The sequence below is a fragment of the Pogona vitticeps genome, chromosome 1 (assembly GCF_051106095.1).
Source record: "Pogona vitticeps strain Pit_001003342236 chromosome 1, PviZW2.1, whole genome shotgun sequence".
Lineage (NCBI taxonomy): Eukaryota > Metazoa > Chordata > Lepidosauria > Squamata > Agamidae > Pogona > Pogona vitticeps.
This window is the reverse complement of record NC_135783.1, coordinates 303,552,742-303,578,845: the sequence shown is the minus strand read 5'-3', so window position 1 is coordinate 303,578,845 and position 26,104 is coordinate 303,552,742. Positions and strand designations below refer to the sequence as shown.

Sequence of the window (26,104 nt, the reverse complement as noted above, 5' to 3'; positions counted from 1 at the left end):
CCGCCGACGGGACGGCCCGACTCTGCCGCCTCCCTCTCGCCCAGCTGTGGCCCCAAGAAGCCGAGGCGGCCGCCCTCTCGTCCCTTCCTTCCCTCTCCCAGCACTTGAGGCAAGGCAAGGCAAGGCAAGGCGAGGGGCGGGCCTGGCAATCAGTTTAGGTTGCTATGGTCACCGCCCCTCGCTTCGCCCTTCCAGGAAGAGGGCTCCCTCCCGGCCTCTTCCCTCCACCGCCCTCACTCCAGGCCGGCAAGGCAAAGCATAGCAAAGGGAGAGGAGGGCCTGGCAGTCAGCGCGGTTGCTATGGATACCAGGAAGAGGTGGAGCAAGGGGCTGGGGAAGAGGGCGGTGGCCTGCGTCGGCCCAATCTTGTATGTGTTGCGTCGGGGAGTTGAGGTTTGCTGGTTAAGTCTAACGGCCGCTTTGGAGGAAGGAGGCCGTGGCAGCAGCAGCAGCGTCGTCCAGCTCACAGCCTAAGCGAGTCCGCCGCTCTCCTCTGACTCTGTCTGGGGGCAGATTTTGACCCTGCTGTGGTTCTTCGCGCAGTAAGGCAAGAGTTTGGGCTCCTACAGGAGGAGCTGATGGTCGGCCGGCCGGGCGGGCTGGAGGGCGGATTTCTCTGTTCTCCACCCCCATTGTTGGCTTGGAGGGGAAAGAGCGGGCGGGCTGATTTGCTTCAGGTTTTCCTCAGTTATTTGGGCGGGAAGATGGGGACGGCCTGGTGGCTCCGTTTGGAGCCCCTAAGAAGCTCTCCCAGCCTTCCTCTCTCCGATGTGAGGTGGTGAGGTAGAATCCACCCATTGGCGTGGAGAGGACCTGCTGCTTCAGCCTGGCAGCAACGCCCTGACCCTGGGAGAAAACCCCGGGGGCAGCAGGAAGCCCAGTTGGCGGGTGGTGGTCCTGGGGCGTCTGAGGGGCTCCCTCTCCTTTCCTTCGAGCTGCCAAGGAGAACGGCGGCGCCGGCTGCCCCGCGGGTGGGTGAGCTCCACCGCCGCCCACTTTGCTTGCTCCTGGCCTCTGCTGCAGAGATTGAGGGGAGAGCCAGCAAAGACCTGTCCTCATATAGCCCGCGCCCTACTTGGGGTCGCTTGTGGTAGGAAGCCGCAGGTTTAGATTTCAGGGAAGGTCGGAAGGAGAAATTGGGGTGTGTGTGTTTGTGTGTGTGCTGGCATGAGCGGGAAAGGCAGGGTTTGTCCGGCGTGGGTAGAAAGGAGAGCTGGGACGCCAGGTGCCCTCGGATGGAAGTGAGGATGACCAGTGGCCGGCCAGCAGACCCAACAAACCGAGGACAAGCTGAACTGCAAACTGACACCAGCCCTTGGGAGAAGACTGGAGGAATAGGCCAGTGCTTCCCAAACCTTTTCCACTTGCAGCTCGCTTGACCTATTTATTGGCCTCCATCCCCCAACCCAAAATATCATATCGGGGAGCCAGTGGCCAGTAAGTCAAGGGAACCATGAATCAAAAAGGTTTGGGAACAGCTGCTTTTATTTACAAGCACAGCACCAATAAAGTGAGATTTTGTTTCCTAACAGAACTCATCATCACGCAAAGATGGTATAAAACAAACACCAGAGAAGAAAATAGGTCCAAAAATTGGCCAGGTGTGATGCCTATTTGTTTTTCAATACAGACTGCTGTCTCAGTATTATTGGGTTTGCAGTTCTTAACTTGCTTACTATGCTGCACTGATTTAAGTGATGGATCATGACTAAAATAAAAATAAAAAGCCGTTACCATTTACAGAACAGAATGGTAAAGACTCCTGTAAGGTTCTTGGGATACAAAATGAAGCACTGACCCATATTTCTAAGAAAAGCTACAGCTTCTGAGATCTCATGTATAGCTTCTAAGGAACAGAGGAAGCCTTCTTTGAATCCATGTCCATTACATAATCTTGCTGACAGATATAGAGTTCCAACTATCAATGCTCCCAGGGTGATCTGACAAAGGCGCTGGCACCATAGATGATCATCCGCATGTGCTGGACACTGGTGTCATATTTCGCAGTTGGAGATCAACATGTGTAAAAATTAAACATGATATTCGCTAGTTCTGCTTTGCAAAAACAGCCAGCCTTGGAAAAGTTACTTTCAGATTACAATTCCCAAAATCTGCCACCCAGGATGAAAGATATGAGTTGTAATAGGAAAAGAGTAACTTTCCCCAGTTCTGAAGATCTCGTGCAGGACTTCTAATATTCTGTGTTTCGATGCAGCACCCTCTGAAAGTGGGCACCATAATTTATTAAGGGAACAGAACCTCTGTACTAGTTGGAAGAGTGGACACTCATCCAAGGGGTCCATAACACAATCTTTGTCTCTGATAGAGGTTCACCTAGAAATAAGTCTCACCATTTGAACTTATTTATAAACACCTTGCTACAGGCTGTTCACCAATTAATGCCTCCAAACAAAGGACTAAGCATTATGTTCAAGTTCTATATAAACTCCCCTCCATACCCATCTGTTCCATGAAAATGGAAAATCCACTCTCAGTATAGGTGTGGATTTTTTTAACATTGCACAGGCATGTTGAAATAATAGTTTTTGAAGCCGGAAACTGGATGCTGGACATTTGGCAGCTGCATGATGAAGTCTTTTCCCAACATTCTTCTAGGCAGTATTGCGGTGAGTGGGGACACCAGTTCTATTTCAGACAGCGGTGTGTTGAGCAGTGTTGTAGAACATTCTTTCGCACTTGTGTTGGCTGGATTGTGAAAATAAAGAGTTTTTTTTTAAAGTTAGTGGCTCTAAATTGCCTTTTCAAGGCCTGGCCCCTATCAGATACTTTGTATTGCAACAAAAATAAGTCAGCAGTACTTAACTGTGGGAAAATCTGTCCAGCCAGTGTCACTAAACTTAAAGGGAACATGGAAGCTTGACAGTTGGAGTGGTGGATGTTGTTATACTTCCTGCTACCTAGAAAGTCTAGGGAAGGTTCTGCTGTGGTCTGTGAAGTTAATGCAACTGCAGGTCGAGGAAATCTTTCCTTCTTCTCCATTTACTTTTTACAACGTTCCCTGATCAAGTGGTAGTATTCTTGAAAGCTTACACTTTGTGCCTTCTTGGAGAGTATTATAGAGATATCACCACAGATAAGCTTTTTGAATGAATTTTGTGTCAGTTGGCTGTTTTGTTTCAATTTGGGTTCATCTCCTGTGTATAACCTTGCACCCTTCAGAGATGTTAAACTGTTAACTTGTATCCTTTGTGACTAGCATAGCTGCACTAGTGAGAGTGATGAGAATTCTCCAGCTCTCTGGAGAGTGTTAGATGGAGAGGTGTAGGAGGATTACTGGAAGTTGGGGTGAGAGGTGGGGACAAAGAAAGAAGCATTGTTGTGATTCTGTGTTTCTGTCATATTGAATATGATTGGCAGGGAGGAAAGGAATGAATCCTCAGGGGGGTATCAGTTACGGTACTGTTATATTGTCTATTTGGACAAGATAATGGTAAATTTAGTCTTTTTAAAATGGCACTATTCCAGTTTGAGAAAACAGACAAAGGAAAGTGTGTGTGGAGTTGTAGCCTTTTGAGTGGCACCATAGTACAGAAAATGTTTTGTATAAAAACCTTTCGTTATATGGACAATAATAATCTTGAATTTGTGGTATCCCTATTAGATAGGCACCGGGTGATCATAATCTTTGCTTCCTCATCTTGAGATTAGACTGCTGCAGTGTGTTTCATAGGAACAATCCTTCAAAAGTATTTAGAAACTTAAGCTGGACCGGTATAGACCCGAAAGCACACAAGTGAAGTACTTTGGGCTAGGTGGTGATGTGCCCAAAGTACTAAGTTAAGTGGCTTTTTTTACCTAAACAATTCTAAAGATAAAAAAGGTCCATGTTGGCTGGGACATTGTGATTCAGTAAAGTAACTTTTCCAAGCCTGAACCAAATTTTGGGGATCTGCATGGTTTGTTTACTGACTGAACAGCTGATGTACAATTTGGTGCCCCGCCCCCTTCAGCAGGCACCACTCACCATCAGCATCCCACACTCCTGCTGGGTGTTGCCTCTCAGTGGGCGCCTGCTTGATGGGGCAGAACACCAAACCAACTGCTTGGCCAGTAAACAAATCACACCCAACCAACAATTTATGCAAATATCTAGTTGAAACATGTCCATGTGACCTATAATTATAGGTTTCCTTCTGGTGCTTCTTTTCTGTCTTTTAGATCTTAAATATGGAAAATGAGAAGTCCAGGATCCCTGTCTACAGTTTCCAGCGCCCCAAGGCAATTATTGTGCCCAAAGGTCTGAACTCTAGAGATCATTAATAAATCACATTATTATTATTATTATTATTATTATTATTATTATTATTATTATTATTATTATTATTATTATTATTATTATTATTATTATTATTATTATTATTATTATTATTATTATTATTATTATTATTATATGCCGCCCACACTACCCAAAGGTCTCTGGGCGGCTTACAACAATTAAAATACAATACAATTTAGAACAATTAAAATACAATTAAAATATATATATAAAAATTGCCATTGGACCCACAGTTAATATTATTTCAATTAAAAGCCTTCTAGAACAGGAAGGTTTTGACCTGGCACCGAATGTCATCAGCGTCAGCGCCAGACGAATCTCAGTCGGGAGGGCGTTCCATAGTCTGGGGGCAGCTGCTGAAAAGGCCCTTTGTCTACAAGCTGTCCCTGTTACCTCCTTAAGGGACGGCTCTTTCCAAAGGGCCCCCTGGCTAGATCTTAACTGCCAGGTAGGTTCATATGGAAGGAGGCAGTCCTTCAGGTATCCAGGGCCCAAGCCGTTTAGGGCTTTATATGTCAAAACAAGCACTTTGAATTGGGCCCGGGCAGCAACTGGTAGCCAATGTAACTTATACAGAATCGGCTTGATATGTTCCCTGGTGGCTGCACCACTCACCAGCTGCGCAGCTCGATTCTGGACCAGTTGCAGTCGCCGGACCGTCTTCAAAGGCAGCCCCACGTAGAGCGCATTGCAGTAATCTATGCGGGATGTTACCAGTGCATATGTGACTGTCATGAGACTCCGCTCGTCCAGGTAGGGCCGTAGCTGGTATAATTTCCGCAGCTGAAGGAAGGCGCCCCTGGCCACCGAGTCCACCTGGGCTTCCAGAGTTAGACTGGGGTTCAGGAGCACTCCCAAGCTGCGGACCCTGTCCCTTAGGGGGTGTGTAACCCCATTCAGGGCAGGGAAATGGCCCTCCAGCCTGTCCGGTGAAGCACCCACTAACAGCACTTCCATCTTGTCAGGATTGAGTTTCAATTTATTAACCCTCATCCAGTCCATTATCAGGTCCAGACACGAGTTCAGCACAGAAACCGCCTCACCTGGATTGGTGGAAAACGAGAGATAGAGCTGAGTATCGTCAGCATATTGCTGACTCCTCAGCCCAAACCTCCTGATGACCTCTCCCAGCGGTTTCATGTAGATGTTGAACAGCATGGGGGACAGTATTGAGCCCTGAGGAACCCCATGACATAACTGCCATGGGGCAGAGCAACTGTCCCCCAGCACCACCCTCTGGACACGGTCAGCCAGGAAGGAGCTGAACCACCGTAAAGCAGTGCCCCCAACTCCCAACCCAGCTAGCCTATCCAGAAGGACACCATGGTCAATGGTGTTGAAAGCCACTCAGAGGTCCAGGAGTATCAACAGGGTCACACTCCCCCTGTCTCTCTCCCAGCAAAGGTCATCGTACAGGGCGACCAAGGCAGTCTCCGTGCCAAAACCCGGCCTGAAACCCGATTGAAATGGATCCAGAAAATCCGTTTCATCCAGCAGCGCCTGGAGTTGCCCGGCCACAACCCGCTCCAACACTTTGCCCAAATAAGGGAGGTTCGCCTCTGGTCGGTAGTTGACCACCAGCCTTGGGTCCAGGTTAGGCTTTTTAAGGAGTGGTCGAATTACCGCCTTTTTCAAGGTGGTAGGGACCACTCCCTCTCTCAAAGAGGCGTTCACGGCCTCCTGGACCCAGGTGCGAACCCCCCTGGCTGATCTTCCAATCAGCCAGGATGGGCAAGGGTCGAGCGGAGTGGTGGTAGAACGGACAGATCCAAGCACCCTGTCCACATCCTCAGGTCTCAACAATTGAAACTCATCCATTAATACTTGACCTAAGCACGGCGCACTGGACACATCCTCTGATTCTGCAGTAACTGTGGAGTCCAACCCACTGCGAATCTGAGCGATTTCCCCCTCAAAATGGATGGCAAACTCATCACAGCGAGCTGATGAGCAGTCCAGGACCTCCACTGGATTTCCCGGTTGAAGAAGATCCCGGACCACTGAAACAGCTCTGCTGGACGACATTCTGAGGAAGCAATATGGCTGGAGAAATATTGCCGTTTCGCCAGCCGTATTGCCACGAAATAGGCCCGATAATGGGTTCTAAGTCGTGTTCAATCGGACTCCCAGTGGGATTTCCTCCACCTGCGCTCCAGCCGTCTCCCCTCTCGCTTCATCGCCCGCAGTTCAGAAGTATACCAGGGAGCTGTCTGGGCTCGGCGAGCAGGGAGAGGGCGCTTAGGCGCAATCGTGTCAACTTCCCGGGTCATCTCCCTATTCCAGAGGGTGATCTGAGCTTCGACAGGAGCACCGACCATATCAGACGGATAATCCCCCAGAGCATTCAGGAATCCATCTGGATCCATTAGTCTCCGAGGGCGGATCATCTTAATAGATCCCCCACCCTTGCAGAGGGGAGAAGAAGCTAATAGACTAAACTTTACCAGGAAGTGGTCTGACTATGACAATGGGGTCACAACCAGCCCCTCCACATCCAAACCACCATCTTCCAGTCCCGTTGAGAAAACCAGGTCCAAGGTATGGCCCTTCTCATGCGTCGGGCCGATGACACATTGAGACAGCCCCATGGTTGTCATGGTGGCCATGAAGTCCTGAGCCGCCCCAGTCAAGGCAGCCTCGGCATGGATGTTGAGGTCTCCCAGCACCAACAGTCTGGGAGTCCTCAACACCAGGTCTGAGACTACCTCCATCAGCTCAGGCAGGGAGACTGTTGGTACGCAGCAGGGTGGGCGGTACACCAACAGAATCCCTAATCTGTCTCGCAAGCCCAACACACAATACAGGCCCTCAAGACCTCCTCTCAAAGGGACAGGAAGCCTGGTCAAGGAGATAGAACTCCTATAGATTATAGCAACTCCCCCTCCCTGACCCTCCGAGCGACATTGGTGCTGGACTGAGTACCCAGGCGGACACAGCTGGGAGAGGGGAACATCACCTTCCTCTCCCACCCAGGTCTCAGTAATGCATCCCAGGTCAGCACCCTCATCCAGAATTACATGATGGATGAGGGCAGTTTTATTTTGTACTGACCTGGCGTTCATCAACAGCACCGTGTGGCTCGAGGGTTTGCTGATATAGTCACCTGATACGATCTGGTTGGGGTTAGGACTAGAAGAGGGGATAGATGTAAGATATCTAACCTGTCTTCTCCTACATGGGCATGTTCTACCCCCACCGCCATTCCTTCCCCTACCCAGCACCACCTCAATGGCTGCCCCCCTCCAACGCCCTCCCCCCTTCCTGTTCCCTAAAATCCACTGTGGGTCTTTCCTTAATTGATGGCAATTAACTTAAAATAAGTTTTAAAATATATTAAATAAATTATGTGTGTTAGTCATTTCTTATGTTATTACCTCATCACTATTTCCTCAGTGGTCACTATGATAGTGATTATTGCTGCCTCTAGTTTGCATTTCTGTTCCCTCTGACCTCACCATTCACAGTCCCATTTACAAACTATGAGCACAGGAATCTCTTAAAGGGACAATGTGTTGTAGTGGGTAGAGTGTTAAGCTAGCACTCAGGATTGCTGGGTTCAAATCCCCACCCAGCTGTATAAGCCACCTTGGGCATGGCGATCATAAACGATACCATAAACATCCTGCAAACCTTAAAAACCCTATTAGGGTTGCTATAAGTCAGAAGCAACTTGACAGCACATAGCTACTGAGGATGCATTGGATGAAGTGTACTGTGTCCATGAACTCTTATGCTGCAATAAATGTCTTAAGGCAGTCTTTAAAATACCACAGAGGGCTATAAAGCTTGTGAACAGATGACTTCCCGAGGGAGAAGGTTCTCCCACTTGCTCTGTGATAATGAAAAGAGAAGAAAAATTGAAGTGTCTTCTGATGTTCATTTGTTTCTTCAAATTGGAACTCAAGTAACAGAACTTCACTTCTTTCCCAGGTGCTCAGACAAGTACAGGAGACAGGGAAGGAGGAGAGCTACTAAAAGAAGATACAGTAGCCAAAATTAGTGTGGTGTTTCTTATTCAAACCTCCATGTATGAACTACCTCCTCGTAGCTCTAAAAACATCCACATGTTTTGGGGGTTTCTGATCTTGTCAGTAGGCTAAAGGAAGCAGCAGAGTCCTCCTTCACTTGCTCATTTCAGGGTAGAAACAGTGAGAAACACAGACACTATTTCTTATTTATAACTCTGGCAAATGAAGCAAGAATTCAGGGGCCTTGGAAGGAAGACTTCCTTCAGTTCGAGTGTAAGCGACAAGGCAGTTCTGTACTTGGCAACTTAGAAGTACCGTATTTTTTGCTCCATAAGACGCACCGGACATTAAGACGCACTTAATTTTTAGAGGAGGAACACAGGGAAAATATATTCTGAACCAAATAGTGTAATAAAATATTTAATAAACTATAACAGAATAACATTTGAACCATGTAAAGTGAACAGCAGTCAACAGTGGCATTAATATAGACCATTATCAGCCAGTGATAAGACCTATACCACTCTACCTATATTTTACATTTCCTTTCATCCACCTCCTCCCCATGCTTATAGAAATGTCTCAATGACAGATGAGATTGTTGTGCAACTCTGCATTGAGAGGTCCCTTTTAGTTGTGTGGAGGATAAATAGTGGAATTAAACTACAGTGGTGCCCCGCATAGCGAGGTTAATCCGTTCCAGATTAACCTTCGCTATGCAAAAACATCGCTGTACGGGGCAGGAAAAGCCTATTGGAACGCATTAAACTTAGTTTAATGCGTTCCAATAGGCGCCAAAACTTAACCCTCCAGCGATGTTTTCGCTGGTCCGGTGGCCATTTTGGAGCCACCGAACAGCTGTTCGGCGGCTCCAAAATGGCCGCCGGATGACCCGAAATGGCCCCCTGTCAGTGTTTTCGCCCCCTCCCCTTGCTTACCGAGGTTGCGAAAACGCTGCGGGGGGCTATTTCGGGTCGTCCGCGGCCATGGTAAGCAAGGGGAGGGCGCGAAAACACTGACGGGGCCATTTCGGGTCATCCGGCGGCCATTTTGGAGCTGCCGAACACCCCAATCGTCGCAAAGCGAGTGCGGTGATTGGGGCAGCTCCGTATAGCGATCCCCAAAAAGGGATCGCTATACGGATTCTTCGTTATATGGTGTGCTCGTTAAGCGAGGCACCACTGTATTTAACAGCTGGTTTTCCTTATTTACTTTAGGTTATGCAAAAGAACAGCAACACAGAGCTTAACCTGATCCCATTCACCAGCAGTAGCACATGCTCAGCATAAGACCAAATCTCGTGTTTCTGACATAATTGAACATTTATAGCATGCAAGGCACAACAGGTTAGGCCACACAAAGCCAAAAAAACTGAATACAAACTATAGTACCTGAAATCAGGCAGCAGGTACTGTAATCCAGTTAGAAGTCAGGAGGCACAGTTAGTTTCCTTGCTGCAACACCCTTTGGAAATACATTCTCTATTAGATGCCCAGAACTAGTTGAAAAGTTTGCAAGTTGAATCCAAATTTCCCATAAAAATGCATTGAAAATTAATTAATGGATTTTTAGGGGGGGGAGGTCAGAAACTTTAAAAAACGTAAAAGAAAGTCACTTACCAGGTACTGTAGACTGAGCCTTGCTCTTCACAGTGCCTTGGTAGACCCCAGAACAGTCAAAAAAGAGCCCTAAACAGCTAAAAGCCAGCAGGCAGCCGGCAGCCATTTTGTGCTCTTCTCCGTGCTCTTCTCAGCTCCTTCCCCCTCCCCTCTCCCCACCTAACAGCTGATCGGCGCTGGTCTGAAAGGCTTTGCAGAGAGCTTTTAAACTAAGCAAGTACCCCTATGCACGTTTCTACACAAGCACAATTTAACCCAAAACAAACAGCTTTTAAAGTAAAACTAGCAGATTTTAAAGACAAGAATGTACGTTTCTACACAAGCAGGTTTCAATTCAAGCGGAGCACCTTTTCACCCAAGGACTAACCCCAAACAAACAGCTTTTAAACTAAATTTTATATTTTAAAATGACAATACCAGGCAGTCCCAGGACTCTCTCTCCCAGCTCTCTAACTGCTTGTACTAGCAAGGAAGCAGACAAGCAGCCTCTTCGCTAACTGAAAGTTTGAATTTCCCCGCTTTCCCTGCCTTCCCCACATATTAGGTCTGCTAATATCTGTGCACTGGAGGATTGTGGGGGAGGAACATCCAGCCCCTGATGGGGGTCTTGTAGGGCACCCCAAAACACTGAAGAGCTCTCTTGGCCTCTTTTGGGACTGGGGCTGTGCAGCCCTGTTCTGATCAGAGGTGCAGCCGGGGGGTCACCATGCCTTTGGGGAACAGGCCACAGAAAGGGGGAGGTGGTTTAGGGGACATTCCAACTCATACTTGGCAGGGGAGATACCACTGTTATAAAAGTGGTTTTCCTGGGGTAAGGCTCATCTATTGCATTCTGGATGTGCTGACCCCTGTGATTTTCCAAAATGTGGGGAAATCAACTGCCTAAGTGGGGGACTATGTCTGTGGTTTCCCCTGTTCTTTCTAGAATTACTCTTTCCCCTTTGGTCCTTAGCTATTTTCACTGCCTGCTACCATAGGCCTGTTAGCCTTGCTGGTTTTCCAGGTGGGCTGCAGGAAACAGATCCTGGAAAGCCAACAGTGCAGAATGGTGGGGTCTAAACAGCAAGCAGTCTCTGGTGCTAGTTCAGAGGCCTCCCAGCATGGCAGTAGGGGGTTTCTGGGTGGTGGTGGTTGAACCCCTTTTTTCTGTATTCGTTCCATAAGATGCACATACTTTCTTCCCCACTATTTGGGGGGGGGAAGTGTGTCATATGGAGCAAAAAATACGGTACATACCATTGAGATCACTAGGGCTTATTCCCAGAAAGGTAGGAAGATAGAGGACTGAGCTTGTACAAGCTCCTTTTTTAGCCTAGCCATGCTGGTTGGAGGATTCCAGAAACATAGTCCAAAAAATTTAGGTTTTTCTAAGCTCTGGTGTAGGATTACTTTCATATTCTGTCAGGCTGCTGAGTTTTCTTGAAGGATTCTTGCTGCTAGATCATGGATATAGAACCTGTGGCCTGCCAGGTGGATTTATATACCAATGACTACCAGCTCTAGGTAGCACAAACAATCATGAGAGAAAATCGGAATTGTAGTCCATCAACATCTGGAGATTACATGCTCTTTAGCTTTGTCTTAGGATGTGAATTTGTAGAAGTTTCCCTCAATTAAAAGAAACTAGTTAGTTACTACCAGGGACGTGGTGGCGCTGCAGGTTAAACTGCAGAAGCCTCTGTGGTGCAAGATCAGAAGACCAGCCGCCATAAGATCAAATCCATGCGACGGAGTGAACTTCCATCACTTGTCCCAGCTCATGCCAACCCAGCAGTTTGAAAGCATGCAAATGCAAGTAGATATATAGGCACCACCTCGGTGAGAAGGTAATGGCATTCCGTGTCTAGTCACGCTGACCACGGAAACTGTCTTTGGACAAACACTGTCTCTATGGCTTGGAGACGGGGATGAGCACCATGCCCTAGAGTCAGACATGAATGTCAAGGAGAATCTTTACCTTTACCTTAGTTGGTTACTGGGTTATCCTAATTCTGCTTTTCTTTAAATGTGCGTTCTATTGCCTTTCACAGTGGTTTCAGATGGATTGTTTCAAAGTTATTTTAATTATTCCCTTTATTCATGCCACTTTCAAATTTTGCTTTTTTTTCTCTCTTGATTTCATCCAGATCTTCCTCTTACAGCTAAAACCTGGGTTCAGTCCTTCCTTGGTCTTGCTTCAAGTACTGCAGTTCACTGCCTTCAGGCCTCCTTCTCCTCTTCCAAACCTTTTCTTTAAAACAGCTTAAACACATTACTTATTTGCAGATGGATACCACTCTCTTCATTCTAAAAGGCAGTGTCTCAACAAAATGGAGGATTTGGAGCCCTTGAAAAATCCTGATTTTACTTTTGGTGGAAATGTTCCTTTATCTGTCACCTTCAAAGACGCAAACCAAAGGTAAAAGAAATGTGTCTACTTTTACTACTGAGAGTGGGCAACTATGATCTTCAACATGTTTTTCTCTACAACTGCCAGCTGTTCTGCCCATTGTGAAGGGTTATGGGAGCTGCTCTCTGAAAGTGAAGTGATACAGTGACTCACCCATGCTGTTGTCAGTGTCCCATGCATGTTGAGTAACACTTGGTTGCAGTGTGGAGAGAACCTTCATGTTGGGGAAAGCCCATCTATGGAATCTGGAACTTCCTGTGAGGGAAAGCCCATTTTACCTCCCTCTTGGTGGCCTACAGTTGCTTAGAGAAACATTTAACAGATCTACCTGTTAATTTTGGCCTCTTTAATTCATGAATGGAAATAGACCTACCAGAGTAGACCTTTGGTCTAGATGGGCGGGATAGAAATCTAATAAATGAATAAATAATAAATTCTTCTGTCTCTTCTCTTTTAATATTGGTGCTTTTCTTTATTTAGATAGTAGTTTGTTGCTAGCTTTCACACAGCTAGACTTGTAAACTGTTTTAACAATTTTTAAAATAGAAACTGGGGGGATGGTTTAGGTAAATGTGCATTCTTTAGTGTTTTACAATAAATATGTCAAGTTTTTAGCAACAAATGTCCTCCATTGTAGATTTGTAGTGGTTGGACTCAAATAATAAATATGTTCAGATAATTCAACTATTGCTCAAAGCCAATTTGTTTGTTTAGCTTAGAGAAGAGAGATAAATGGCATCTATTTACAGGTATTTCAATTTTATTAAGGGCCCCAAAGTCAGCTAAGAAAGTAGCAGTGCTGCCACCTAAGAAACCCGTGATTGTGCGAAGGTGAGTGCCTGCAAGTAACAGTTCTTACATGTGTTATCTTATTGTTTCTGTTCTCTTAGTGAGATTCCTTACAAGAATCAATTTCATTTAAATCAATTTATTAAATAACTGTCTTAGTCTAAAAAGACCAATTTCTTGTGCAAGTATTTAATATTTATTATATATATGAATACATATGGAATGACTGTTAACCACTTTATAATGTAAATGTATAAATGCATGTGAATGGTGCCACTGATTCTACTTAGGCTGTATTCTGCTAAGAATACATAGTGTATACTATGATTCTTAAAGTACTAAGAAGATGGGGCTAATCTCTTGGAAATGGGGTCAGGTGGACTGCACTGCTTTCCAAAAGCTATTAGGGGTTGGACCCTATGCTACCATGTTGTTGGATTTGCCATGATCCTGTTTCCCATACCAATGAAGTTCTTGGTCTTAGTGCTATGTGTAGACAGAATTGACCATCCACATTGCTTCATTTATATGTTTGATCTTGCAGCCCCATGAACAGATACAAAAGGGAGCTGGAGCTCCGGAATAATAACAAGCTGTTGGAGACAGTTAAATGTGAACTGAACCTAAAATTGGCAAGAATCCAGGTATGCAGAGAAAATGGCTTTGTTTACTCTAAGGAAGGGTGAGCAAGCTTGCGTACCCAGCCCCCTCTATGGATTGCATACAGGCTGGAAATGGCAGTTATCGACCAATTTGTTACAAAAAAAGATAATCAGGAAGTGCTTGGGTGGGCACTTCTGGTTCTTTTTTTAAATTTGGGGGGATGGGGACACCTTAGGAGACTACCCTAAGGCCTCAATGTAAAAACTGCTAGTCCTGAAAGCATTCAGAAGCAAAAATTAACCAGTTCTCATAAAGTAATAATAGTTATGACTAACTTAATTTTTCTTTTGGAAAGGCTCCTGGGGATTACAAAATCGCACTTAGAAGGCAGTGTTTGGCCCACAGGCCACTCTATACCTATCTCTGTTCAACAATTGTGTAAAATTGCTTGTGTGGGGGTTGTATTTCTGCAATGCCTTCCACCCTATGGAGCTGTCCAAAAGGACAGATGGAATGAGGATGGAAGGCATAAAGCCTGGGAACAACTTTGATGAATGGGCATGGTTGAACTGATTAGAGATTAATAAATAAAAACATCATCAGGGACCTGGACTGGAGGGGTTGTAAGTGATTTGCATTCTTAAATCACTCCTAAGCTATGCATATGTAGCTCATTTTACTCCCTGCTCTCCATATGAATCTGGTTTTCTTCTGTAAACCCTTTTTGGAGGGCTTTGCCTCACAAGGGAACATAAAGTGGCAATCAAGCAAATATGAGAAATTCATTTCCAGAGATCATATCCCATATTTCAACATGTCATTTCAGAAGAGACTTATAATCATGATGAAGTTAAGCAGAATGAAAGTTTTATTTTCTACTTATGCAACAGTAGTTTTCAATTCAAACATTTTCTGTTATAGTGACTTATAAAACCTCATGCACCTTAGGTCCAGGTGAACTCCCCATATGAACTTCCTGAATTTTAAGGTCTTTGGAGGAGGCTTGTTTCTCAGTACTATCACCCTGATAGGATTGTCTGATGAGGAATCGGGAGAAGGGCTTTTCAGTGCCTGCCTCCAGACTGTGGAACTCAGTTTCCTCAAGAGACTAGCTAGGTCAGCTCCCTCCCTGCTGTTCTTCCAGCAGAAAAATACCGTACTTTTCAGATAGGTTTTTGGCCACTGATGAAGCTGTAGGAAAGCATGTGTATCTTTTTTCCTTTTAAAATTGTTTTGAGTTTAATGATTTCTTAATACTGTGTTTAATTGCATTTGTAATATTTTAATTTATATCCCTGTTGTTGTTCTTCCCTTGTCATTTTGTTAGCTGTTCTGGGTCTCTCAACTGGAAAAAAGGGATTATGCAAATTGGATGGGTGGGTGGATGGATGGATGGATGTTCGTTCGTTCGTTCATCAGGCCTATAACCTCATGACCGTTACTGCTGCTGTACTTTTGCCTAGGTGCCCACTGTTATGCTGAGCTGAAGTTACAAGTTAATTCCTTGAAAGTCTTATGTACAAATTATTTAAATGCGCAGGTAACAGGCTTGACCATGTGTCCTTATGGCAAAAGCAGAATGGGGTTGCTTTCATTACTTGAAAAATGTTTCACAGATATTACAGAATGAGTTAGGTGATGCTAGCAGAGCTTTGTGAACTGATTTTGCATTTTCTCCCAAGACGGTCTCCAAGGGAAGGAAAGCCATGTGTTACTTCTTATTTTGTCTGTCACCAGGTGACCCTCCTCAGGAAATGGCACTCACAGTGGTGCTGCTTTTTACCTGGTTTCTTACCTGGTAGGTGCCCTTTGCACATTACATGTGACACCTGACATGCATTTTGAAAAGACTGGGTCCCTTTTCAAAATGCAGTGACAGTGGCAGTGACACAGTTTCATGTTGATCTTGGAAGCCACACTCATTATGAGAGAAACACCCTATAGGTTGCCATTTACCCACAGCTATACTGGACCCCTTTCATTTATATATAGGAATAAAATTTGAAATAGTTACTTTCTGGAACTGCAGCTCCTGGAATACCCTTGCCAGCATGACCATTGGTGTTCTTGGATTACATTAGACCTAATCAATAATGAGGGGATGTGGGGGGGCTTTTATTGAGCAACATCTGGAGAGCCAGTTTCCTACTCCAATTGTGGTCCTCCTGAGAATCACATTGTGATGCTGAGATTTTAAGGTTTGGGAGCAGATGCAGATGCCTTTTGATACAGGGCCAAGCCAGACCTGATGTTAGGCACATAATTGGGTCATTTTAATTACTTAGGGACAGCTGTCATGTGGAGGCAAGATGCTTTAGCCTAGGCTGGGTCCCCAGTCTAGATTTCTCCCCTCTTCGAATATGACTACTCTTTGCATCTGTGCTTTGGAGCAAATAGCAGCAAGAAGTGAGGTTCTGGAATAGAGCTGGTGTGATCTGACAGTCAGCCTCAGTATAATACAGTTCTAATCCAGATTTCATTTCTTTTCACTCAGCTGCTTTCTGGCAAGCAACAACCAAGCATGCAAATGTCACAGTTACTTTGTGCCTGTGTATCAAGCACCTTATTTCTATACCTAATTACTAGGCTGTAAGAGTCCAGGAAGATTATCAGGCAAATTCTAAAGAAACAAAGACAAAAACCTGTGCCACCTTAAAGATTAACCATTATATCTTGTAAGCTTTCGTGGACACGTCCACGAAAGCTTACAATATATACATCAGACATTAAGAAACAGAATGTAATGAAATGTAATATATATGAAGTATCAATTTCACATTCTTACTATTCATTGATTACATGCAGTAATTAGATCTTTGTTGGTTTTACAGTCCTGTTGTAAAAATACTTCAGGAGGACAGAAAACAGACACCAGAGCAGAGATGAGAGGTGGGGGGGGGAGAGAAGAGGGGCTTGGGGGGGGTTAAAGATGTGTCTTAATGTCTGACAAAGTGGACGTATAAATATGCTTGCACAGACTACCTGTTCCAAAACCACAGGAAGATTATGTGTATCTACACATTGATCCATAGTGAATTTAGTTAAGCTGCTTCTCTCTCTCTTTTTAAAATAAATTTATTGAACAAACATCCGACCTAAACAACATAAACCTAACACCACAATAAAATACAATTTCATAATACACCACTGCCACCATCACCCTCAGGGTAATTAAATATTTTTAAATATTTAATAATATTTTAAAATTTCTGTCAGTCCATTTTCTCTTCAAAACTTCATTGTTTCTTCCCTCAGTGTATACCCCTTCCCTCTCCGAAATACATATTCCAAGAATTCACTCCATATTTTCTTAAAATCATTACAGTGGACACTCGACCTATGGAATTAATCCGTATTGGAACAGTGGCTGCAGGTCGAAAAGTTGTTGGAGGCCTCTCGGAGGTCCCTCGCTGCTGCCATCGCCGCTGCCCAAAGCCTCCGAGTGCTCCTCCGCTGCCTTGGGAGGCCTCTCAGAGGTCCCCTGTCCCCACCGACGCAGTCTTTCCCAGGATAGACCGGGCCTACCAGGGACGTCGTCCCCCGATAGGCCCAGTCTACTGCCCGGGAAATCCTGGTAGACCGGGCCTACCAGGAGAGGGCTTCCGACAGTACTGGGCCTACTGGGGGAAGCCCTCTCCTAGTAGGCCCGGTCTACCAGGCTTTCCCGGGCAGTAGACTGGGCCTACCAGGGGAAGCCGTCCCTAGTAGGCCTGGTCCACCCTGGGAAAGTCTGCGTCCGAGAGGCCTCCCATGGCGGCGGAGAAGCCCTGGAAGGCCTCCGGAGGTCCCCTTCGCTGCCAATCGTGCCTCCAGAGAATTGAATGCATACTTCCAAAGAATAGCAAGGACAGACAAGAGGGCCTTCTTAAATGAACAATGTAAAGAAATAGATTAAAATAATAGAAGAGGAAAAACCAGAGATCTGTTTAGGAAAATTCAAGATATTAGAGGAACATTCTGTGTAAAGATGAACATGATAAAGGACAAAAATGGGAGAGACCTCACAGAAGCAGAAGACATCAAGAAGAGGTGGTAAGAATACACAGAGGAATTATACCAGAAAGATTTGGATATCCCGGACAACCCAGATAATGTGGTTGCAGACCTTGAGCCGGACATCCTGGAGAGTGAAGTCAAGTGGGCCTGAGAAAGCTTGTCTAACAACAAGGCCAGTGGAGGTGATGGCATCCCAGTGGAACTATTTAAAATCTTAAAAGATGACGCTGTTAAGGTGCTACAGTCAATATGCCAGCAAGTTTGGAAAATCAACAGTGACCAGAGGACTGGAAAAGATCAGTCTACATCCCAATCCCAAAGAAGGGCAGTGCCAAAGAATGCTACAACTACCGTACAATTTGCACTCATTTCACATGCTAGCAAGGTTATGCTCAAAATCCTACAAGGTAGGCTTCAGCAGTATGTGGACCAAGAACTCCCAGAGGTACAAGCTGGATTCCAAAGGGGCAGAGGAACTTGAGACCAAATTGCTAACATGTGCTGGATTATAGAGAAAGCCAGAGAGTTCCAGAAAAACATCTACTTCTGCTTCATTGACTATGCAAAAGCCTTTGACTGTGTGGACCACAGCAAACTATGGCAAGTCCTTAAAGAACTGGGAGTGACTGACCACCTTATCTATCTCCTGAGAAACCTATACGTGGGACAGGAAGCAACAGTTAGAACCGGATATGGAACAACTGATTGGTTCAAAATTGGGAAAGGAGTACGACAAGGCTGTATATTTTCCCCCTGATTATTCAACTTATATGCTGAATATATCATGCAAAAGGCTGGACTGGAGGAATCCCAAACCTGAATTAAGATTGCCGGAAGAAATATCAACAACCTCCGATATGCAGATGATACCACTCTGATGGCAGAAAGTGAGGAGGAATTAAGGAACCTTGTAATGAGGGTGAAAGAGGAGAGTGCAAAAAACGGTCTGAAGCTCAACATCAAAAAAACTAAGATAATGGCCACTGGTCCCATCACCTCCTGGCAAATAGAAGGGGAAGATATGGAGGCAGTGACAGATTTCACTTTCTTGGGCACCATGATCACTGCAGATGGAGACAGCAGCCCCGAAATTAAAAGACGCCTGCTTCTTGGGAGGAAAGCGATGACAAACCTTGACAGCATCTTGAAAAGCAGAGACATCACCTTGCCAACAAAAGTCTGCATAGTCAAAGCTATGGTTTTCCATGTAGTGATGTATGGAAGTGAGAGCTGGACCACAAAGAAAGCTGACCGCCGAAGAATTGATGCTTTTGAATTGTGGTGCTGGAGGAGGCTCTTGAAAGTCCCATGGACTGCAAAGAGAACAAATCTATCAATTCTAAAGGAAATCAACCCTGAGTGCTCACTGGAAGGACAGATCCTGAAGCTGAGGCTCCAATACTTTGGCCATCTCATGAGAAGAGAAGACTCCTTGGAAAAGACCTTGATGTTAGGAAAGTGTGAAGGCAAGAGGAGAAGAGGACGACCGAGGATGAGATGGTTGGACAATGTCATCGAAGCTACCAGAATGAATTTGACACAACTCTGGGAGACAGTGGAAGACAGGAGGGCCTGGCGTGCTCTGGTCCATGGGGTCACGAAGAGTCGGACATGGCTAAACGACTAAACGGATGGAAAGTGGAACCTAATGAACATTTATTTTTCACTCCCTCAGTCTCTAATTCAGGATGCCAAACGCTTACATTATTTCATAGATTGTTAGGTTCCTTTCTTTCTTTCTTTCTTTCTTTCTTTCTTTCTTTCTTTCTTTCTTTCTTTCTTTCTTTCTTTCTTTCTTTCTTTCTTTCTTTCTTTCTTTCTTTCTTTCTTTCTTTCTTTCTTTCTTTCTTTCTTTCTTACTCCCAACACCTCTTTAAAAGCAAAGTCCAGCTTCAGCTCATGGATAAATATTTTCCCCGGCAACTAAGAGATAAAAAATTTTGACTGGTCCTTTTACAAACACAGTCCATTAATAAGCAGTTTAAGAAGTTTTTCTTGGCTAGCTGTGGTGGGAATCTCCCCTCCTGCAGAATCCCCACTCTGGGGGTAGCTCTTACTCCTCACCCATTAGCTGCCGCTCGTTGTTTTTGTTTTTAAGAAAAACAAACTGCTTTTATAGTCCACTCCTGTTGCCTCAAGGATATTGTAAATATTTTAAAGTCACTTACAGATCTATGAGCGCTTTTTTCCCTGCCTCATGTAGATTTCAGAGTGAGAACTATGGGAATTTCAAGCCGCATCCATCAAGGTCCAGGACACACCCCTTTAAGGTGCTTCTCAAGGTTTTGTGGTCCTCTTAACATGTGGTGCCCCTGAATAGATTTCAAAGTGTCCAGTTAAGAAAATCAGTTTGTAGTGATACATTTAATGGTTGGTAATGTCACAATTTGGAAATGTTATTGACTGAAGACTGTAGTCCAAAAAGTAGTGTTTCTAAGCATTGGAAAAAACGTATTATGAGTAGCAGGATGTATGTCACATGCACACACAAGAGAACTTGTTTCCTTCTATTGTCCAGTTCTTCATACCTTTCCACAAAGCAAGGCAGCTTCTTTGCAGTTTTATAAATGAATGAAGGCTTGATATAAGCATGTACTGTTCTTAATGTGTTCTATCATTTGGTCTTTATATTTGCAGAAAGAGATGAAGGAGGTGAAGGAGAAATCTGATAGTCTAGAAAAAGAAAATGAGCAGCTAAAGAGATTTCAAGAAAATTGCATGTTGATCTTGGAAACCAGGAATTGCGATGCAGGTATACTGTACATTAAACCCAGTTAGTTTTCCCAGCTGAGTTTTCAAAAATACACTGGTACCTCGACTTGAGAATGTCCCTGCAGAAGAATGATTCGAGTTAAGAATGGCTCCGTTCGCAAAAAGTTGCTTTAACCGGCTTTGCATTAATTCCTATGGGAACTAACGCTCCAACTTAAAAACAGCACCTCGACTTATGAACGAAAAACAGCAGATACTGATTAAATGGTTTTCAATGCATTCCTATGGGAAATGGTGCTTCGACTTAAGAACGCAGTCCCAATACGGATTAAGTCCTTAAGTCGAGGTACCACTGTATAGCATTTGGGTTAAGCTTAAAGGAGATTGAGGGGAAATACATTTAAAATGTAATGAAGCATTGGAAACTCCACTACAGGTACAAACATTTTGGAGGAAACAGAGGAGAACAGGAAGACACAGGATGAAATAATGGTAAGTGAATCAGTTTTCTGGTCCCTCAGAGACAAGTAGCCTGATCTCAAGGCTATCTCAAGACATTTTGTTGCCTGGAACAAATGACAGAATTGTGCTTGCCCCCTTCCTTGGCCATGCTATGTATAGCAGGTAACTGGAATGGCAGTGAAATCCTATTTAAAGTGGACACGTTTTATGGCAACTGCACAATATCCTCTACATTCCTGCTTAGGAACAGTGGAGGATTTTGCTTGGGAAGTCCGGGGTAGACTGGTACACACAGGTCTGCCTTCTTTAATCTTGCTGCTCCTTCAGGGCACCCTGTTATTTACTGTCTGAGGTTGCTGTCTCAACCGACCTATAGTGGGATGAGAATAGATAAAATAATAATGGTTTACATATTCTAAATGTCGTTACTGCTTTATTATTTAATCTAATTTTTTTATTATTTTATATTGGCACTGACTATGCAATTTTTTAATGTCATTATTCATTTTCACCAACCAGAGTAACCATTGGATTAGATGGGTGGTATAAAAATCGAATAAATGAAATCATATTAAATAATAAACAGAGTAGGGCTATATAATTCCCCAAAGGCCCATTAGTTTGGTCCAGCTAAGTTTGTTCTGTAAAGTAATTGTATGGGTTTTGTAACTGTACAACTAAATCAAAATCTGTGGGTTAGAACCTGGCAAAACTGCTGAAGTCTTTTCTTTTTAGGACTTGTCAGAGAAGCTTAAGGCTGAACTTGAACTTTTCATCCAGCTGGCTAAAGAGCAAAAAGACGTTTTTCAGGTAGAGCTACACTTGTTCTTCTGTTTCCATTTGCAGCCAAGAAACAGCACTTTGAAGTCAGGTGGCAATCAGTCTTCAGTCTCTCCTCTGTGTGGTACCATCAAACAGCTTCCCCCTCTAGGGTTCTTTCTTTATCTGCTTTCCTGATGGTGTCTTTTAGAGGGGGCATCAAACTAACAATTTACATATTTTAATTTGTTAAGAGATGAAAGAAAGCTAAAAATAGCCACCCTGCCCTGTGCAAACAAGACAATTCTAAAAGTGGTTTTCATTTCCTAACTGAAATCTGTTACTTAGCAATGGAATATCTTAGTTATAACTCTTCCCTACAGAATTCGCAAATGAAGTGGAAGCAGGTAGAGGAGGAAGAGGCTCTGTTCTTAGAGCAACGGCAGTTATTTCATAAAGAAATGGAAGAACTGTTCACCATCTTGAATAATGAAGAGGCTCACTGGAATCCATCATAAAAGCAGCAGAGGAAAAGATGCCTGAGTTGTAAACTGTTATTTTCTTGTTAAATATAACATTTGAACAAATAAATAGAACTTATTTTGCTTCTGGTCTGTCAATTTCAAGCAAAAAGTGGACTCAAGTACAGTAGGACCCCCATATCTGATGGATCAGTGTTCACTGATTCAGTTAACCACAGTCTGAAAATATTTTAAATGAAAATACCTAGATTTAGGGATACTATATTTAAATGTCATTATCAAGACTGGCCTCTAGAGGGAATGAGACACTATGTTCTATAGATGAGGCAGCTTTCTTCCAGAGCAGTGTTGTTGTAAAACTCACAACTGGGTTGGCTGGAGGAGGAGTGCAAACCTTAAACCAAACTGCCACCAGGAAGAGATTTCCCACTTCCTGCCCCTTCCTGCCTACCAGCCAGTTCCTTCCTAAGGACTCCCAGGCATGCCACAGGGCCATTGAGATATTGTGTGTGTGTGTGTGTGTGTGTGTGTAAGAGAGAGAGAGAGAGAATGAGCCGGAGAGAAAAAAATTGTCAAGTTCAGTTGAAGTCAGGAGAGAAGACTTCAGTTTGGCTTTCAGAGAGACCCTATCAAGATAAAAATTACAAGTACTGCGTATAAACCACATTTTTCACCATCCATGGGTCGGGCATGGAATTTATCCCCCATAGACACAGGGGTCCCACTGTGTCCTGTAGTTGTAAACATCAGGACTACATAGGGGTCTGTCCATGTTCTTTATGCACTGAGTTCTACTTCGTGTCTACTTTCTGTTCTTCCTATGGAACTGCAAGCCTGAAAGGTTTTGTTCTCATATGACTTGAATTTGTGTAATTCTATCTGAACATATACATTTTTGGAAATTAATTTTTAGTATGCTGGAGAAGTGTAATGTCTGAAGCTGCATAGGAAGAGCCTGTGAACTTCTAGATAATCACCAGGGATAAAAAGGGTTGTAGTTCAACGATATCTGAAGGGCCACGAGCTTCGCACCTCTGTTCCAAAGATGATTTATGTAGCCTACAGGGTGCATAGTTATTGTATGCAATAATGCAAGCAGATCATTGGCTATTTAAAAAAAAGATTCTGATCATAGGGCAATTCAAGACTTGTTATAGGCACATGATGTTCTGGATTTTCTGTGTATAAAACAATACTTTTCCCTAAAACCATTAGAGGAAAAATTGAGGGTTGTTTTGTACATGGAAGGAGGCGGGGGTAAAGGAGCAGCTGCTCTCGACCACCTCTCGCGGCTGCCCATTGACTGTCGCCGTCCAGTCACCACCTCCTGCCAGAGCTCACCTCCAACTCACGTTGCTGCTGCCTTGTCCCCTGCCTGAAGGGAGCCTGCGAGTGGTGCTGGAGGAGGCAATCTGGTGGCAGCGGTAGCAGTCAATGGACAACAGCGAGAGGCAGGCAAGTGGGGCTGCTCCGTTGCCTCGGCCTCCTCCTGCTGCTGGCTCCGCTGCCGGATTGCCTCCTCCAGTGCCACTCGGGGACAAGGCGGAGGAGGGGTCATATACAGGGGAAAATATGGTATTTTATGGTTAACTTTTCATAGTTCCTGAACACCTGAAAATTGAAACAAAGTATCAGATCATGGAAGTGTAGTTTAGGAAGTTCCACTTTCATGTTTTTGTTGCACTTCTGGGAGAGACTAGATTCTTGACCCTCCAACTATCTGGTTTTCAGCTGGGTCTATCTTTTTGGGGGAACTTTATACTGGAAAAAACAAATTCTAAACTTCTATTTCAAAACCATATTTCCTTTCTCCCTTTTTTCATGTCTTTGTATGTATTCATCTGTTGTAACTGAAGAGACAGCTCATCAAATCAACTACCTAGTGTGGTTGTCCAGTGTCTGTCTGTATTATGATTCTACACGAAATCTCTGAAAGGTTTCAGTCATGCTAAAAATAATTACAGTACTCTCATATAACTTACAGTTCTGTGAACTGATGCAATAAAATTGTCAAATATGATTATTTTAAATAAATGTTTCCCCTAGTTCAAACTGCCCATGTAAAAGCCTTGGTCTTAAGTGCAAATTACACTTTTTAACGACTAGGTTTTTTTTTACAGCTGCTTGAACTGAGTTTGCAAAAGTTTGAATGAGGATGAAAAGTAAGGGGAACCTTGAAGTAAAGAAGATTCCTACACCCGCTTTCTATTTTTTAAGGTGAATGTTTTAAAAATTCCTGTCACTTGGATACTGCCCACAGAGGTCAGGAGTGGCTCCAGTGATTCAAAGTATTTGGGGAAGTTGGGGAAGGAAGATCAGTTCCTTAAGGCAACAAGCAAACAAGAGGCATGGATCAGGAGTGCAAGTCCATCAAGGATAGACTTCTTACTGAGAACTGCTGATTTTCCTCCCAATCTACAAAACCAGCATCTTTTCCAATTACGTTTCGATTCTTCCTCATTCATCCCAGCAGCACATCAAGTTATTGGTTGAAACCTGTCAGTCTCTCTCGGATTCGTCATTGAAGAAGAATGCTGTGTTAAGCGCACACTTCCAGATCATTTCCCAGTACAGTATGTTGAACATAGGACATGCCTTATGCTGAGTCAGGACTTTGGTGCCATCAATGCTGCCTGGCAGTAGTTTTCCATGGTTTCAAGCAAGATTATTTCTCAAATTTACCTGGAGATCTTTAATGTCACCTGGTCGTCTCCCGAATCCTCTTTGGTTTCTGCAACTGAACAAAATCAGGTGTGTTCAGGATGCTGAGGTGGTCTAAGAGGATGAGGGGTTAAATGGAAACTTGTGCCACCTAACAAGCCCCAAAGCAATGGCGATCCTGTCTTGCCAACTGATCTTACATGCCTGCTGCCTATTTTGACTATTTTGGATGCATGGGCAGGAGCAGGTAAGTGGAAGCAGTAAAGAGCCAAGGCCCAAATCAGCCTTTTCATCATAGCTATGGTACACAGTAGGCCCTACACTATTTCATGCTATAGTTGTGCACCTTCTTTGTTTTGTAGGCAAGAGGCAGAATCAGGGCACAGTGAGATAATACATACAGAACCTTTACTGATATCTAGATACTACTGAATTACAATACAATATGAAGTTCCAGTATATTAGGTTTCAGGCAGGATGGCAGATTATCATACTTCTTCTGTTAATTTGGTTTATTTAGTGCCATAGTCTTTGTGCTGTTAGGAGCAATTTGATGAACGGGCAGCGCTAATATAATTATTAACTATCACTATTATTGTGGGTTTTTTGGGTTCTTTGGCCATGTTCTGAAGGTTGTTCTTCCTAACGTTTCGCCAGTCTCTGTGGCCACCATCTTCAGAGGACAGGAGTAGCATGTTGTGCTCTGCAAAAGTTCACAAGAGCACAGCGTGCTACTCCTGTCCTCTGAAGATGCCAGCCACAGAGACTGGTGAAACGTTAGGAAGAACAACCTTCAGAACACGGCCAAAGAGCCCGAAAAACCCACAACAACCATTACATCCCGGCCGTGAAAGCCTTCGCGAATACATATCACTATTGTGTTTCCCCAAAATTAAGACAGGGTCTTATATTAATTTTTGCTTCCAAAAAAAGCATTAGGTTTATTTTCAGCAGATGTTTTATTTTACAATCATATCATGATTGCTGAACAATGGTGGACGGGGTTTCACTTAACGGGCTTATTTTGGGGGTAGGGCTTATATTACAAGCATCCTGGAAAATCATACTAGGGCTTATTTTCAGGTTAGGTCTTGTTTTCCGGGAAACGGTATTTTCTGCTGCCTTGTGGAGCAGTGATTAAAATGCAGTCCTCCAGCCTAAACTCTGCTCACAACTGGGGTACAATCCCAGGTAGCCCTCCGAAGGCTCATTCGGTCTTTTAGGTTGGTAAATTGAGTACCCAACTTGCTAGGGAGAGGGCAATATTTAGCCTTCATAATTAAACTGTAAAGCATCCAGAGAGTGCTTTAAGTGCTCTGGAGATGGTATAAAAGCAGCATGTTTTTTTTTCTACATGCAGTGAGTGC

At 44.1% G+C, this 26,104-nt stretch overlaps 1 protein-coding gene and 1 pseudogene across 4 annotated transcripts; both read left to right on the top strand.

The window, feature by feature from the left end:
* Window positions 1-141: 141 nt before the first annotated feature.
* Window positions 142-22,200, top strand: KNSTRN (kinetochore localized astrin (SPAG5) binding protein). Of its 4 annotated transcripts, none has more exons than XM_078391621.1 (10): window positions 142-317; window positions 1,533-1,601; window positions 4,180-4,258; window positions 12,150-12,282; window positions 13,042-13,104; window positions 13,607-13,706; window positions 20,299-20,413; window positions 20,810-20,865; window positions 21,571-21,645; window positions 21,978-22,200. In XM_078391621.1, exons 1-10 carry the CDS (start codon window positions 165-167, stop codon window positions 22,110-22,112), a joined length of 978 nt encoding a protein of 325 aa, XP_078247747.1. In that variant the 5' UTR covers window positions 142-164; the 3' UTR covers window positions 22,113-22,200. The 4 variants fall into 4 exon arrangements, with proteins under 4 accessions (XP_078247747.1, XP_078247748.1, XP_072842377.2 ...); XM_078391623.1 differs by lacking the exon at window positions 142-317 and adding an exon at window positions 402-547; XM_078391622.1 differs by lacking the exon at window positions 1,533-1,601.
* On the top strand, window positions 10,645-10,799 carry LOC140703432 (U1 spliceosomal RNA; annotated as a pseudogene).
* Window positions 22,201-26,104: the final 3,904 nt, after the last annotated feature.

Coding starts and splice junctions, on each gene's coding strand:
- KNSTRN (XM_078391621.1), top strand. CDS start 165: ATGGTCACCGCCCCTCGCTTCGCCCTTCCAGGAAGAGGGCTCCCTCCC. Junction 318..1,532: donor GCTATGGATACCAGGAAGAG/GTGGAGCAAGGG, acceptor GTTTCCTAACAG/AACTCATCATCACGCAAAGA. Junction 20,866..21,570: donor AGACACAGGATGAAATAATG/GTAAGTGAATCA, acceptor TTTTCTTTTTAG/GACTTGTCAGAGAAGCTTAA.